Source organism: Trichomycterus rosablanca, chromosome 12, assembly GCF_030014385.1.
Source record: "Trichomycterus rosablanca isolate fTriRos1 chromosome 12, fTriRos1.hap1, whole genome shotgun sequence".
NCBI lineage: Eukaryota > Metazoa > Chordata > Actinopteri > Siluriformes > Trichomycteridae > Trichomycterus > Trichomycterus rosablanca.
Window position 1 is genome coordinate 34088588 of NC_085999.1, and position 14880 is coordinate 34103467.

Below are 14880 nucleotides of genomic sequence, written 5' to 3' on the forward strand. Positions count from 1 at the left end.
GCTTCTCACATGACTTTGATGTTTGTCTGTGGGGATTTGTGCCCATTTTGTCAAAAGAGCATTTGTATGGCTGGACACTGATGTTGGTCAAGAAAGTCTCAATTAATGTTCCGGTTCATTCCAAAGCTGGTCAGTGGGGCTGAAGTCGGGGCTCTGTGCAGGACACTGGAGTTTCTTTAAACTGACCTTTACTTTGTGTCTTTAAAGACTTTGCTCTGTACACAAGGGCACAGTCATGATGGAACAGGAAAAGTCCCTTCTATATTTCCTTTATATAACTGATTTATTACACCTGTTAGTAATTGTGTTTGAAACACACTGACTCAATGACTAGAAAAGGGTGTCCCAATACTTTTGTCTAAGCACTGTTAGGAACTTACATCAGGACCAGGATCTCCTCGAGGTCCATTAGCACCTGGTGGTCCTACTGGCCCAGATGGGCCTTTATCTCCTGGTGCTCCTGATGATCCTGATTTACCAGGTGGACCCTTTCAAAAAAGAGAATACACAAGCATTAAAATTCCATCCACTTCTTACAGTGTCACTTATAGATGAGTGATATAAAGAGTTTATTGAGCTGTAATAATTTCACATGAAGTAAATTCATGTAAAACAACACTATATGGAAAAAACGGTTATTAATTATTTGTATAAAACGATATTTTACTGTTTAATTATTGGTGTTACTTACAGCTGGTCCAGGTAATCCTGCCATTCCACGTTCTCCTCTCTGTCCAGGAAGACCTACAATTCCTCTTTGCCCAGTTGTTCCAGCAGGACCTGGTGGACCATCAGGACCCTAAATAGAAGTAAATATTTTATAGTACTTTAATCAAAACAGTCATTCATGGGGTGGCTCATAGATTACCACATGACTTAACTGTGCTTATTTTTTAATAAACAGCCAGTAGCTTTTTCATTTTCAAATCACGAATGGTCTGCTTCCCAGATAATTACCCAGGAACAGTATGAGCTCTCGAACCTCTGGTGTGTGTCCGAACCTCTGGTGTGTGTCCACACCTCATTTTTTAAGTCAGTCATTATGTTTCAGACCAAACGTAAAATATACTTACAGTGGGCCCATCTTCTCCAGGATCTCCCTTGTCTCCAGGGCTTCCAGCAGGTCCAGGTGGGCCTCTCTCTCCTTGGCGTCCTGTTGGTCCATGGTCTCCACGTAGTCCAGGTGGACCCTCTCTTCCTGGAGGACCGAGGGGACCAGGCTGACCAACAGGGCCCTGGAAAAATTCAAAAAAATAGTTTTGCAAAACATTTGAGGCCATTCAGTAGTTATTTAATGTATGTATAAGTAAACAAAAGTTAATCTTGGTAATTCTGACAAGCTTACAGTTGGGCCTGGTGGACCGACTTTTCCAGGAGATCCAGGAAAACCTGTAGGTCCCTGCAAAGAGCAATTGACAGAAAAGTATAGTCAGTTGCTCCCAAAGGTAGAAAGATGTCTAAGAATATTTAATTTTCTGTCTACAATAAACAGACCATAACTGGTTTATGCAAGACTACTGCAAATATACTTACAGGAGCTCCTTGGGTTCCTCTGCCACCCTTTGGTCCGGCTACACCAGTATTACCCTAAAAAACACATTCAGATCACATGAACACATTTAGACCAGACTGCTTCTTTTTCTCGAGTATGTGTACTCTTGACTAAATCATTACACCTACCATAGGTCCCGGAGGTCCAGCCAATCCCTGAGGTCCAGGAGATCCAGCATCTCCTTTTTGTCCTGGCTCTCCTGGTTCTCCTTTCACTCCAGGTTGACCATCAGGTCCCTATGGGTTGACAAGAAAAGCATTAATCTGGACCATGAGGTCACACTAAAAATACTAAAACTAGTTAAAGAAAAAGTAACTAACAACCTTGTGCCAAATGCATTCAACATGGCTTCATTTAGTCCAGTACATTTTAAATAATCTGGAATCATTTTTGATATGCTGACACAACATGGACTTAAAGATAAACTACTTACAGGTTGTCCAGGGAATCCAACAGATCCTGTAGGTCCCGGCTCACCACGAGATCCCTAAAATACATGCAATATTTGCTATGAGGAAACATTAATACATAAAGTTAAAGCAATAAGGAACTGAATTATAATATTGATTATTGATGGAGTAATTGTTGACGCACAGGCATTGCTCTGGAACCCTGAGGTCCAGGTGGTCCCTTTGGTCCAGGTTCTCCCTGCAAAAAGAAGATATTACATTCTGATAGACTTTAACAATGAATTGCTGAATTTCTTTGGTAGATCAAGTCTTTCTACCTTTTCACCACTTGGGCCAGGAGGTCCTGCAGGGCCGAGTGGTCCTGGCAGCCCCTGTGAGAAGTTCAGAAAAACAAATTAGGCAGTCTGAAAAGCTAAATAACCCCAGGATGTAGGCACTGTATCTACAGCTGGGCAAGCTAATACAAGCCTTCTGAGGAATTTCTTTATAGTTGTTCAATCAGCACACAAACTGAGCCAGAATTCACATCCACATTCACTTCCACAGCAACTTAAACGTGTTGCTTTAATATTGTCATCTCACGTTATTTTTTTATCTAAACTACCTTATAGATTTGATACAAATATTAGCAGTGACTGTAAGATTAAGGTACTGGATCTAGAGGTTGAGGGTTCAGGTCCTGCCACTACCCAGCTGCAACTGTTGGGCCCTTAGATGTTTATTGTTTGTTTGTTTATTAGGATTTTAACATCATGTTTTACACTTTTGGTTACATTCATGACAGGAACGGTAGTTACTCATTACACAAGATTTATCAGTTCACAAGGTTATATTGAACACAGTCATGGACAATTTAGTGTCTCCAGTTCACCTCACTTGCATGTCTTTGGACTGTGGGAGCAAACCGGAGCACCCGGAGGAAACCCACGCAGACACGGGGAGAACATGCAAACTCCACACAGAAAGGACCCAGACCGCCCCACCTGGGGATCAAACCCAGGACCTTCTTGCTGTGAGGCAACAGTGCTACCCACCTAGCCACCGTGCCGCCCTGGGCCCTTAGATAAGGTCCTAAAGTTAAAGTTGCTTAGATTGTGTCCTGTGTCAGTTTGAAGTCACATCTGCTAAATGCGTTGATGTAAATATAACGTCATAAGCTTTAAATTATCTGCATTTGCAATACTGACATAAAAAATCTAAAGCTTTTCTTTTAAAAAGGTTCTTTTATACATCTAAATGTAAAGGCTGTAAAATCAAATCTCAATTCTTTGTTTTAAATTGCTACGGTAACCTAAATAAGGTAAATAAATAGGTCTTTAACCTACAACTTCACAAAATCAATAATTATTTAATAATCATGCAATTATAGAAATAAAAACAAATTGGACAGCATTCTTACTCTTGCACCATCATTTCCGGGCGTACCCTCTGACCCCTTCTCTCCTATTGAACCCTGTAAATTTAAAATAAATTATTTATTAAGAATTCAATAAGAACACATAATAACCCAGCTTATCCATTTTATTTTACTTACCCGTTCACCCTTAGGACCAGAGGGTCCAGAGATTCCTCTTTCTCCTGGCATTCCCTGAAGACCTGGAGGTCCCAGATCACCTACACCACCAGTTGGTCCAGGACTTCCCTGTAAATAATGTAGAAGCTGCTTTATCCACGGTTAAAGGAACTGTTTCACTTTTGAATACAAAGTTAAGTTTTATACTAATATAGAATGAATCATTCAAAATATTTAAATCAGCATTTGTATCTTTTGCATCTTTGTTCTATTATTAGTTTTTATGATTTTATTTTATATGTTTTATAATTTTAACATTAATAAAAAGTTATGTTATTAAGTGTGTTTAAACTGTATAAAACAATTTGATACTATAAAAAATTAAACATAAACAAAAAAATGCCATAAATGAAGCAATTTTTAAAAAGCTTTTGGAATACAGGGTCAGATTTACCTTTGGTCCATCTGGTCCAGGTGCTCCTGGGATACCCTTGGCTCCCTGCAGTCCAGTAGACCCAAGCTCACCTCTCTCTCCTGGAGTACCACGTTCTCCCTGTGATGAACACATACATCATTCACCAATATGTTTGGTATGTATACGATTTTTATAAATTGTTTTTAAATAAAACACCAAGAAGATCTAGAACAAGAACGTAAATCATTTAGAAAATGAGTTTTGGCTCTTAAAAGAGTTCAGAAGTAGAACTAGTAGAAATTAGTTAAGTTTGAAAGTTTAGAACCTCAGTTGGGTTTGGTATGGTGTTTGTTAGACATATTAGACATATATTAATAAAAACCCAAACAATATAACAACCAGTGTGGTGCTGAATGACTGTTTTTTAAGGATGTGCAACTTCAGTCTTTGTGTGTTTTTGATTTCTTGTTCACATGGTGCCGTCAGCCAATCTGTATTTCTGAGTGAGTGAGTCACACTTGAAACTTGGATCACTGGTTCAAATTTATGAAGCAGGACAAACGTGTCTTAGAACCAACGATGGTAGCACCCATAAACCCTACCTCCTGGGATACGCTGCACCACCAAGCAAATCTTATAATAAAATAGATAAAAGCTAATCCTAATTAGATGCTAATTCGTACAGAATGCAATATGTTTTTCATAGTGCTGAAGAGTAAAAAAAAGAAAGAACCATTTGGACCAAATGGTTGTCCATTGTGCTGCATTTAATTATTTACACTAATGCTGTGTTTAACTGAACCTAGACTTTAAAAGGTTAAAAAACTAGGATGTATTTCTAGGAAACTAGCGATTGTCTGCTCAACTTTAAGTGAGCCGTTTGCCATCATATCAACATGGTTGCTCATCCAGTCGGCAATAATCAAACAGCAATAATCCACATTTGATGGATTTGATTACTGTAATATTTACTGCAAATCATTTAACATACAGCTATACATACAGGGGTTGGACAAAATAACTGAAACACCTGGTTTTAGACCACAATAATTTATTAGTATGGTGTAGGTCACTAACAGGCGGACCGCGGTCCGGGTCCGGACCCAGAAGCTGTCCCATACGGACCCGGACCTACAGCCAAAACAGAAAGTTATGATTTGAAACCTGACGGAGCGCTTCTATTTTAACCGGCGCAGCTTCTGTACCATTTACGGTAGCGGTTTAGTGGATGAGAAAACGCACAGACACCAGAGATCACGTGACACCACTCAGCCAATCAAGTCTGTGCATTCCAGCCGGTAAACACAGCGACTCTACAGTGCAGACAGATGAGAGAGTTAGAGGCGAGGTACATGTGGAAAGACGGTGGAAAGAAAAAGAAAGATAGCGAACGTAGAAAAAACGAAGGGAGAGATACAGACGACCGTGCCGGAGAAAGTTGAGAAAAGACGAGTGAGACAGGAGACAAATGACGCTCTCCAAAAAAGAAACGTGTACAGCGAAATTACAGCATTTAATCCGTGATGGAGAGACTCATTTCTGTTCTTACTTCCCACTGGAGCACAATTTATTTTTATTTTCTCCTAATTTGATAAGAGAAAGGTTTGATAAGGTGGGGTGGTCCGGGTCCTCTCTGTGTGGAGTTTGCATGTTCTCCCCGTGTCTGCATGGGTTTACTTCGGTGCTCCGGTTTCCTCCCACAGTACAAAGACGTGCAAGTGAGGTGAATTGGAGACACTAAATTGTCCATGACTGTGTTGGATATAAACTTGTGACCTGATGAGTCTTGTGTAATGAATAACTACCGTTCCTGTCATGAATGTAACCAAAGTGTAAAACATGACGTTATAATCCTAATAAATAAACAGACATTTGATTTGACAGTCAGTTATTGATTACATGCAGATGTTGATACAAACATACTAGGCTACTTATATATAATATATATCAATATATATATTATATGTTATGCAGTGATAGCTCAGTGGTTAAGGTACTGGACTAATAAACAGAAGGTTGCCACTGTTGGGTCCCTGAGTAAGGCCCTTAACCCTCAGTTGCTCATTGTGTAAGTCGCTTTGGATAAAAGTGTCCGCTAAATGCTATATATACACTGTATATATAGTTAAACATTCCGGACCTTTGCTTCAAGAAATTTTCTCTAACTGGACCTCTTCAAATTTTAGTTGAATACCCCTGGGTAGGGCCTCCTTTTGCGGCCAATACAGCGTCAATTCGTCTTGGAAATGACATATACAAGACCTGCACAGTGGTCAGAGGGATTTTAAGCCATTCTTCTTGCAGGATAGTGGCCAGGTCACTACGTGATGCTGGTGGAGGAAAACGTTTCCTGACTCGCTTCTCCAAAACACCCCAAAGTGGCTCAATAATATTTAGATCTGGTGACTGTGCAGGCAATGGGAGATGTTCAACTTCACTTTCATGTTCATCAAACCAATCTTTCACCAGTCTTGCTGTGTGTATTGGTGCATTGTCATCCTGATACACGGCACCGCCATTGGATGCACATGGTCCTCCAGAATGGTTCGGTAGTCCTTGGCAGTGACGCACCCATCTAGCACAAGTATTGGGCCAAGGGAATGCCATGATATGGCAGCCCAAACCATCACTGATCCACCCCCATGCTTCACTCTGGGCATGCAACAGTCTGGGTGGTACGCTTCTTTGGGGCTTCTCCACACCGTAACTCTCCCGGATGTGGGGAAAACAGTAAAGGTGGACTCATCAGAGAACAATACATGTTTCACATTGTCCACAGCCCAAGATTTGCGCTCCTTGCACCATTGAAACCGACGTTTGGCATTGGCACGAGTGACCAAAGGTTTGGCTATAGCAGCCCGGCCGTGTATATCGACCCTGTGGAGCTCCCGACGGACAGTTCTGGTGGAAACAGGAGAGTTGAGGTGCACATTTAATTCTGCCGTGATTTGGGCAGCCGTGGTTTTATGTTTTTTGGATACAATCCGGGTTAGCACCCGAACATCCCTTTCAGACAGCTTCCTCTTGCGTCCACAGTTAATCCTGTTGGATGTGGTTTGTCCTTCTTGGTGGTATGCTGACATTACCCTGGATACCGTGGCTCTTGATACATCACAAAGACTTGCTGTCTTGGTCACAGATGCGCCAGCAAGACGTGCACCAACAATTTGTCCTCTTTTGAACTCTGGTATGTCACCCATAATGTTGTGTGCATTGCAACATTTTGAGCAAAACTGTGCTCTTACCCTGCTAATTTAACCTTCACACTCTGCTCTTACTGGTGCAATGTGCAATTAATGAAGACTGGCCACCAGACTGGTCCAATTTAGCCATGAAACCTCCCACACTAAAATGACAGGTGTTTCAGTTATTTTGTCCAACCCCTGTATATCTGAGCTCTTGGTGCCCAACCACAGAGACTGGAAATGATCTAATTTATCATTCAGAAACGTAAGGCATTTAGACAGACATGACATGGCTAAAAAATGAACCACACTTGAACACCATGTAAAGCCAGGAATAGACATAAAGTTGGGTTTCTATCACATGGTTACAATAAATAGCTTACTCTTGGTCCAACTGGTCCTATGGGGCCACCCTCACCAGGAATACCCTAAACAGAAGGTAAAAAGATTCAAATCATTGTTTTATATAAAGTATATATTGTAACATTATTTAAATTGCTAAACCTTACCTCATCACCAGGCTTTCCTGCCTCTCCTACTGGTCCTGCTGGTCCAGGTAATCCCTGCAGCACAAGGATTAAGGTTATTTCACAGTAACCACCATATTTCTCTCATAAAACATTTAAACATTTATGTTTTTAATGTTTCAATGAATCATGAGTCATTTTTAATTGCTCACCTGGAAGCCGTGCATACCAGGAGGCCCCTGTTCTCCTCTGTCACCAGCTGGGCCCTAATATTAAGGGGAAATATTCAGTAATAACATGTATGGCAATACTGACAATGTAATATAACAATTTAAAAAAATTAATGCTAAATCAATAATACTTACTGGAGGACCTGCAGGACCGAGTGGACCAACCTCTCCTTCTTTACCAGGTAAACCCTAAATAAAGCCAGGGTTGTTCAGTAAACCTGATTTGTAACACATGAGCAAAGTATTTTAGCTCTAGCAGTAGTGTTACTTACCCGCTGGCCTGGAGGACCTGGTGGCCCTTGTTCACCTGCCTTTCCTGGATCTCCCTGAAATATGTTATAATGCAAGATTAGATTAGATTTTTTAGGAACAACAAAATGGTCAAAACATATTAAAACAGGTAAACAAGGGTGAGAAGCGTGACTCACATTAAAGCCCTTAGGGCCTGGAAGTCCCATTGATCCTTCTGGACCTTTGGTTCCAATAGAACCTGGAGGTCCTGGGCGTCCGTCCTCACCTGTTGGACCCTACATGAGCAACCATTTTTTAATAATGTTAAATAAGGATAAAAGGAATTAAATTTAATTACACTTAGTCTGACCAATTCAAGAAACATTGTACCAAATCTTAAAAAAAAAAAAATTTATTACTGTAAATCTGTCTGGTTTAACTGATATTATGCCCAGTAAATTAAATATTAGCCTAAGATAAACCAAGGTTGTGCCTCCTGTTGTAAGTGATTAGCTAGTTATTAGCTAGAAATAGCTAGCAAATAATCAGAATTTGCTGCAAGGCTAGAGGGAAGCAACACAAAGTTCATTATGGTACTTGTAAATAGATTATGTAGACTAAATGATTACACATACATAAATGCAGCAAACCATTATGACCACTTCACAAAAATGCATTTGTGCATGTCATGATCAGGAATATATTAAAAAGTGAACTGATTGCTCATAGTACACAAGTTAAATGTAGCAGACATGAGCAGGTATAAATTGTGACTGTTACAAGAGCCAAAATTAGGGTAGATGACCCGGTTGAAGTATTTTTAAAACAGCAGGGGGTGCTCATAGGCAGGTATGGTGAGTACCTTTCTACAGTGGTCTCAGGAGGGACACAACATGAATTACTGACCAAGACAAACAAAGGCCATTGTGTCTGGTACAAACCAAAAGAGCTACTGTGACTGGTAATAAGGTGAATGTGTCACAACACCGTACACCATTGAAAGTGCCAACTATGGCCATGCAGAACTAGACGTTGGAGTAATGGAAGAAGCTTGACTGGTCAGATAAACTTTATTCTAAACTGTATTCTCTTAGGTAACGTGCATGTACCTGGTGTAGAGTTGCCACCAGGATGCCTTGTTGGTCATTTCACAACACAACATACAGGAGGACCATACATGGACCTGCTGATAACATCCTGGTACTACATACTAAATGATGTGCTTAGATGGTGTGTGGTGTTCATGCCTCAGCAGGTCAGAGCTGTTTGTGGATGTTCCAAATGTCTAGGATAATCAGTTCAACATTTTGAACACCCTCAAGGTAAGATGTTTTTATTCAGCCAAGCTTCTAACTGGATGATGATTGGGGGATTAACATTACACCTTAGAATCCAAATTGAACATATCATTACCCTTAAAATTAAATAGATAAAAATGTTAGTGTATAACATATACAGTACATGCTAATCTAGGATCTGGATCTAGCAGGAGAACTGATGCTCATTTTGGCCACTGTGGGGCACTGCTTGCTAAAGTAGCAGCATTGACAATGTTGAAGAAGAAGTTCTAAAGTAAGTTCCTGACAAAAGTAAATGGACATAGAATTCACAAGGACACCATAGCCACTGTAAATACAGAGCAATGGCACAAGAGGATTTACATGGATCAAATTACTTAAATACAGTGTTAGCATGAAGACACATATCAGCAAACAGCAAATATTTAGTCATCCTTAATGACAAAGCACAGAATAAACATGCCACTAAATTTACTGATGGTGAGTAGTAGGCCTGTCATGCCAATCGCTTTAAGTATCAAGGTCATAGTGGGTCCAGAGAGCACAAGGCAGGAAGGCACAAGGCAGGAACACATCTTGGACAGGGCAGCTATACAAACCCCTTCTCTCTACTACTTTTTCAATCTTGATAGGCTAGGCATATCCTGTTAGTTTCTTTCACTCTAGATTAACTGGTAACCATTAAGTCAGTACTGTTTCACTACTTTTAAAAAGCTGAAATATTATTTTGTATTTTTTATAAGCTATTGCTGTAAAAAACGTTGGCAAACATACCGAGGGTCCTGGCTTTCCTTCAGCACCCTGAACTCCAGGAGTTCCAGTCAAGCCCTACAATAAAAAAGCAACCACAGATTAAAAAATACGTATAAAAAGTACAATAATTCTATATTAAAGTAAGCAGCAATGATTAGATGTAGGTTGTTTGTTAGTTTTACCCTTGCTCCTGGTAGACCCGGTTCGCCTGTTCGGCCGGGATCTCCGGTCGAACCCTTAGGTCCAGAAACTCCTGATATTCCACGGTCACCTTGTGCACCCTAATTTAAACAGTATTTATTGATTAAAATAAGTACGGTTCAGGACGATTAGAATTTTTACTCTGTAGCATTGTGGTTGTGTACTTACTTTGGCTCCTTGTAACCCATCTTGACCAGGAAAGCCACGATTTCCGGGACCTCCCTAAAATGTTCATTAATATACAATAATTTATCATTTTATCTCTGTTAATTATGTCTATTTATGCAATTTAATATTAAAAAAGTAAATCTGACCTACCCTTTCTCCAACAGGTCCTAGTGGGCCAACAGATCCAGGATCTCCTCTTTGTCCCCTCTTTCCCTCCTCTCCTTGAGGTCCAAGTACTCCCTGAGCTCCTAGTGGACCCTACCATACAGAGCACAAGCTTGATTTTGCTACTTGATAGACTGAAAATCTTGACCGTATCAGTCTCTCTAATGGTGATCAGCTTAAAATACAGATCTTTGAATTACAACTCACCTGTTCTCCCTTAGGTCCTGCTTCTCCTTTAAATCCTGTGACACCAACATCTCCCTAAAACAAGGTAAAGGTTAATTATCTAATGGTATTCAGTGATGGTCCGATCTCTATAAGGTTGTGCAGGGTGAAACAAACTGTCTTAAGGCCTCAGTTAGGAACAGCAGATAAACTTGTAATTGATCTCTAGATCTGGATGAATGCAGGCCTGTAAGATGTTCGCTTTTATTTTAATTACCTTCCAGAAGTTAGCATTCTATAAAACCCTAAAACAAACTGAAGCATTTCTAATCATTTGTGCTTCACCTGGGAGAAATTAAATCTTTCATGCATGATGACCACACTTACAAAGACTTCATTTACAGTATGAATCATCTTCAAACCATTTAATGCTACCTACAGTGTACCTTAAATGATTAGTCAGATTTTTCTCATTAATTTGAGTATTTTACTTTGAAACATGCGACACAGATCTTCTACAGCTGTCCATATATTTTATACAACATAACCTAATCATCATTTATTAAAAAAACGTTTATGGACAAAGACACATGGGGAAAACCTTACCACTTGACCTTTGATGCCAGGCTGTCCAGTGCTTCCCTGCGGTCCTGGAGGGCCATGTGGTCCAGGCAGACCAACAGGCCCCTGTGGCCCAACAGTTCCCTGTAAAAAGGACCATATTCATTATGCTTTATTTTTGTAGTAAATGTTCTTGTTGTACATGTCAGAGCACTTCACTGTAAACATGGACACTGTTTATGTACATACCAATGGACCTTTAGGACCTGGACCTCCATCAGTACCCACTGGTCCCTGTAACATTCAGAATCAATATCAGAATGTTTTTATTAACTATTAAATGATTTTATACAATTACAAATCATTATAAAGTCGTTGCAAAAGTCCAATGCAAGCAAATGACATACAGATATCAATAGAATGAATTACAAACCTGTAAGCCAAGTGGTCCGGGTCTGCCCAGTGCTCCATTTTCACCTCTTGATCCCTGTGGTCCCTCCGGACCCCTAACTCCTGTAGGTCCTGGGTCACCCTGTCCAACAAAAGATACAACATTTGTTTATCTCATTTTGTTTTAAACAAACATCACATGCTTATTTGAAACTGAATTTATTTAGGTAGAAAAATAGCAGAATATAATTATTTGTTATTACTTACCTTCATACCTGGAGTCCCTGGATAGCCTGGAGCTCCACTGAGGCCTAGTGGCCCCTAAATTGTTAAATATTTAAGAATTAATATGATTAACTATTAATATTACTGCTGTTGTTTTGTATTTTCTGGATATTAATATTAATATGATAATGTCTTACCATTGGACCTGGTTTGCCAACATTTCCTTGAGTACCACGTACACCCTTAAATGCAAAAGGTCATAAATACATTTATATATATATATATATATATATATATATATATATATATATATATATATATATATATATACAGTATATATATTTAACTCACCCACCAGTCTGAGTCAAATGTATAGTGTCAGTGGCTTTACAGGCTGTTACTGATACTAGCACAAGATGTGTAATGATTGTATGCATGTAGTGCAGCTTTACCACTTTAATGTCATTGTTTTTGTTGCTACACTTACAGGTACTCCGCCTGGTCCGGGCCGTCCTCTCTCTCCTGGCATTCCTCTTGGACCCTGCATTCAATAGGTGATTATTATTATCTCTAAAATTCTATTGGATCACTACAATGTTGCTATATTGTTATCATTTTCTTCTTTGCAGTCACTTACCATCGGGCCGGGTGCACCCAATGGACCAGCACCACCAGATTCACCCTAGGAGTCAAACATATGAAATCAGTTTGCAAATATGCACATGAATATAGATTTTTATTATTAACAAACTGGCAGAAACATGAAAGAGCTTGACATTTTATAAGGTCAGTGTTTGTACTTTTGAGCCGACGGCTCCATGTTCTCCTTTTACGCCAGATGGACCTTGGTGTCCCTGAAAGATAAGAAAACAAAGCCTTGATTTACCAATCGAGGTCGGAATATGATTATAATAACAATGAGTGGGCAGATTTAGCTCCAGGGTTAATCACTAGATTGCAAATTACAATTTACATGTAACTCTTGTTGTGTTTAGTAGTGAAGAATGTTTAGGGTCACTCAACAGGGGCAAAAAAACAACAAAAAACTTTCAGTCGGCATTGCATAAGAAGCAGTCATGCTACTGTGATAAATATAAGCACATGGGCTTGGGAGTACTTTGGAAACCCACATCAAGAAATACCATCTGAAACTATTAATTTAATGCAAAAACAGGTTTTCTGGGCCCAGGCTCATCTCAGAAGGACCAAAGGACAGTTAAATGTGTGCTGTGGTCACATGAGTTTATGTTTCAGCTTGTTTTTGGGACAAATGAAAAAAACAAAACATCCAGACTATATACAGGCATATTACAGTAGGAAAAACAATAGTACTCACTCTGTGCCCCTTCAGACCTGGAGGTCCTGGAGTTCCGGGAAAGCCTCTTGCTCCCTAAGCCCCAAAATAATAACACATTTCATACATTGTGTAAACTATTTAGATGTATTGATGTTGTTATAAAGCAATACAATATGAGACTGTAAATGAGTAAAACATTACTGGAGATCCAGGAAATCCCATCTCTCCTGCACTTCCTGCTGACCCTGATTCTCCCTGAAAATAAAATAAGATTGTGTTTTTAATTAAGATAAATTCATCTCACATGGATGTAATAATAAATGTATACAGAATTAATGAAGGATGTGCCAGTCAATTTTATACAAAAAATTTACTAATGAATTAGATCCATTTTACTAATTTACTAACATGATTATGAGTTATAGTGTATTTAAATGCCTTCCAGGTACCCAAATCTAAATCCTCTCAAGCACCTTGGCATGTAAGAGACCAAATCCACTATGTAATGCTATCATGTAAACATTGACCGAAATCTAAAAGGATTTAAGACTGGTCCAGGAATAAAGAGCAGTCCCATCCTGAATAATTGTTCCTAATGAAATGGTCAGTGTGTAAATTATTCAATAACTTTTTGTCTAGAATTAAAATAATTAACACAAAAAAGCTGACATATAAAATATATAAAAACTAAACAAACATTAAAATCACCACATACAAGTACACTGAAATAATTGTTTTAATAATTAAAAATATACTAAAATAAAAATAAATGCAAGACAAAAAATAATCTGTTAAGCCCAGGCTTTACTCACATCTTCACCAGGTTTTCCTGGTGGACCCTCAGGTCCCCTCTGACCAGAAGGTCCCTATAAAACAAGATCAGAAGTTGAAACAATGGTTTTCAAATGGATTCTTGAATGCGTTGTTCATGTGGTATGTAAAAACCTTTAGAAAATCTTGGCATGCTTTGGTAAATGTGAATATATTAAAGAGAACGTAAGGGCAACATGCATATAAACACTTTTTTATTTTACTACATAAAAAGCTGTTTCTGTCTCTGTTTAGTATAGTTAAAGCTTGGCGGACGGCATAGACTACAGTATCATGTCCACCTGCCTGGCCATTAATGGCTTTCAGGGGGACATAGAGCAGCAGATGACAGTGCCGGTTTCATTCATCAGCAGTCTCTGCACCTCATTAATTGTATTTCCTTTCAGCTGGAGGAGCTTCTTTTAAAATCCTGTTTAAAATCTCATCTCCAGATTTTGACTTGCTTATCTGTTTCATTCTGTTGTCTCTCATTCTGAGGCTGTGATTTTTTTAAATCTTTTTTTCTAGGAAAATCAGCCTGTGATGCTTTTTGGCCTTTTTGTCATCACAGCAAATCGCCATGGATGGGCAAACTACCTCTGGGACCACCACATGCTGTCTTGTTATATAAATGAATAAAAATGAGTTGGATTTTTCAAAGACCCCAGTGGTAAGCAATCTGTTAATTTATCTGAATAATCATGTGCACATTGTTGCTGCTGTACCCCGGCCATGATATCAAGGTTAAATTTTCTAGACCTAGAATAACTATAAAATCTTGAGGTGTAAAAGATTTTAAATGTGATTTCTTAGTACTAGTAGGACTGTAAAGCATTGGAGGATA

The 14880-nt window shown here is 39.1% G+C and overlaps 1 protein-coding gene and 1 long non-coding RNA gene across 2 annotated transcripts in view; one reads left to right on the forward strand and one right to left on the reverse strand.

Moving 5' to 3' along the window:
• Positions 1-14880, reverse strand: part of col5a2a (collagen, type V, alpha 2a) — a 60456-nt gene that overhangs the window by 8087 nt on the left and 37489 nt on the right. Inside the window, exons 11-44 of the mRNA XM_063006058.1 lie at positions 14039-14092; positions 13428-13481; positions 13266-13319; positions 12730-12783; positions 12567-12611; positions 12417-12470; positions 12127-12171; positions 11972-12025; positions 11748-11846; positions 11564-11608; positions 11360-11458; positions 10796-10849; positions 10574-10681; positions 10424-10477; positions 10237-10335; positions 10076-10129; positions 8201-8299; positions 8045-8098; positions 7908-7961; positions 7755-7808; positions 7585-7638; positions 7459-7503; positions 3930-4028; positions 3497-3604; positions 3362-3415; positions 2280-2333; positions 2147-2200; positions 1986-2039; positions 1681-1788; positions 1534-1587; positions 1346-1399; positions 1074-1235; positions 692-799; positions 381-488 (exon numbers count right to left, since the gene is read on the reverse strand). Coding sequence (XP_062862128.1) covers positions 381-488; positions 692-799; positions 1074-1235; positions 1346-1399; positions 1534-1587; positions 1681-1788; positions 1986-2039; positions 2147-2200; positions 2280-2333; positions 3362-3415; positions 3497-3604; positions 3930-4028; positions 7459-7503; positions 7585-7638; positions 7755-7808; positions 7908-7961; positions 8045-8098; positions 8201-8299; positions 10076-10129; positions 10237-10335; positions 10424-10477; positions 10574-10681; positions 10796-10849; positions 11360-11458; positions 11564-11608; positions 11748-11846; positions 11972-12025; positions 12127-12171; positions 12417-12470; positions 12567-12611; positions 12730-12783; positions 13266-13319; positions 13428-13481; positions 14039-14092 — 2403 coding nt within the window. The remainder of the gene's footprint in view (positions 1-380; positions 489-691; positions 800-1073; positions 1236-1345; positions 1400-1533; positions 1588-1680; positions 1789-1985; positions 2040-2146; positions 2201-2279; positions 2334-3361; positions 3416-3496; positions 3605-3929; positions 4029-7458; positions 7504-7584; positions 7639-7754; positions 7809-7907; positions 7962-8044; positions 8099-8200; positions 8300-10075; positions 10130-10236; positions 10336-10423; positions 10478-10573; positions 10682-10795; positions 10850-11359; positions 11459-11563; positions 11609-11747; positions 11847-11971; positions 12026-12126; positions 12172-12416; positions 12471-12566; positions 12612-12729; positions 12784-13265; positions 13320-13427; positions 13482-14038; positions 14093-14880) is intronic.
• Positions 3924-14692, forward strand: LOC134324305 (uncharacterized). The gene is made up of 6 exons (XR_010014167.1): positions 3924-4065; positions 9098-9325; positions 10810-10859; positions 12419-12483; positions 12559-12715; positions 14565-14692. It is a non-coding gene; the product is annotated as an uncharacterized LOC134324305 (long non-coding RNA).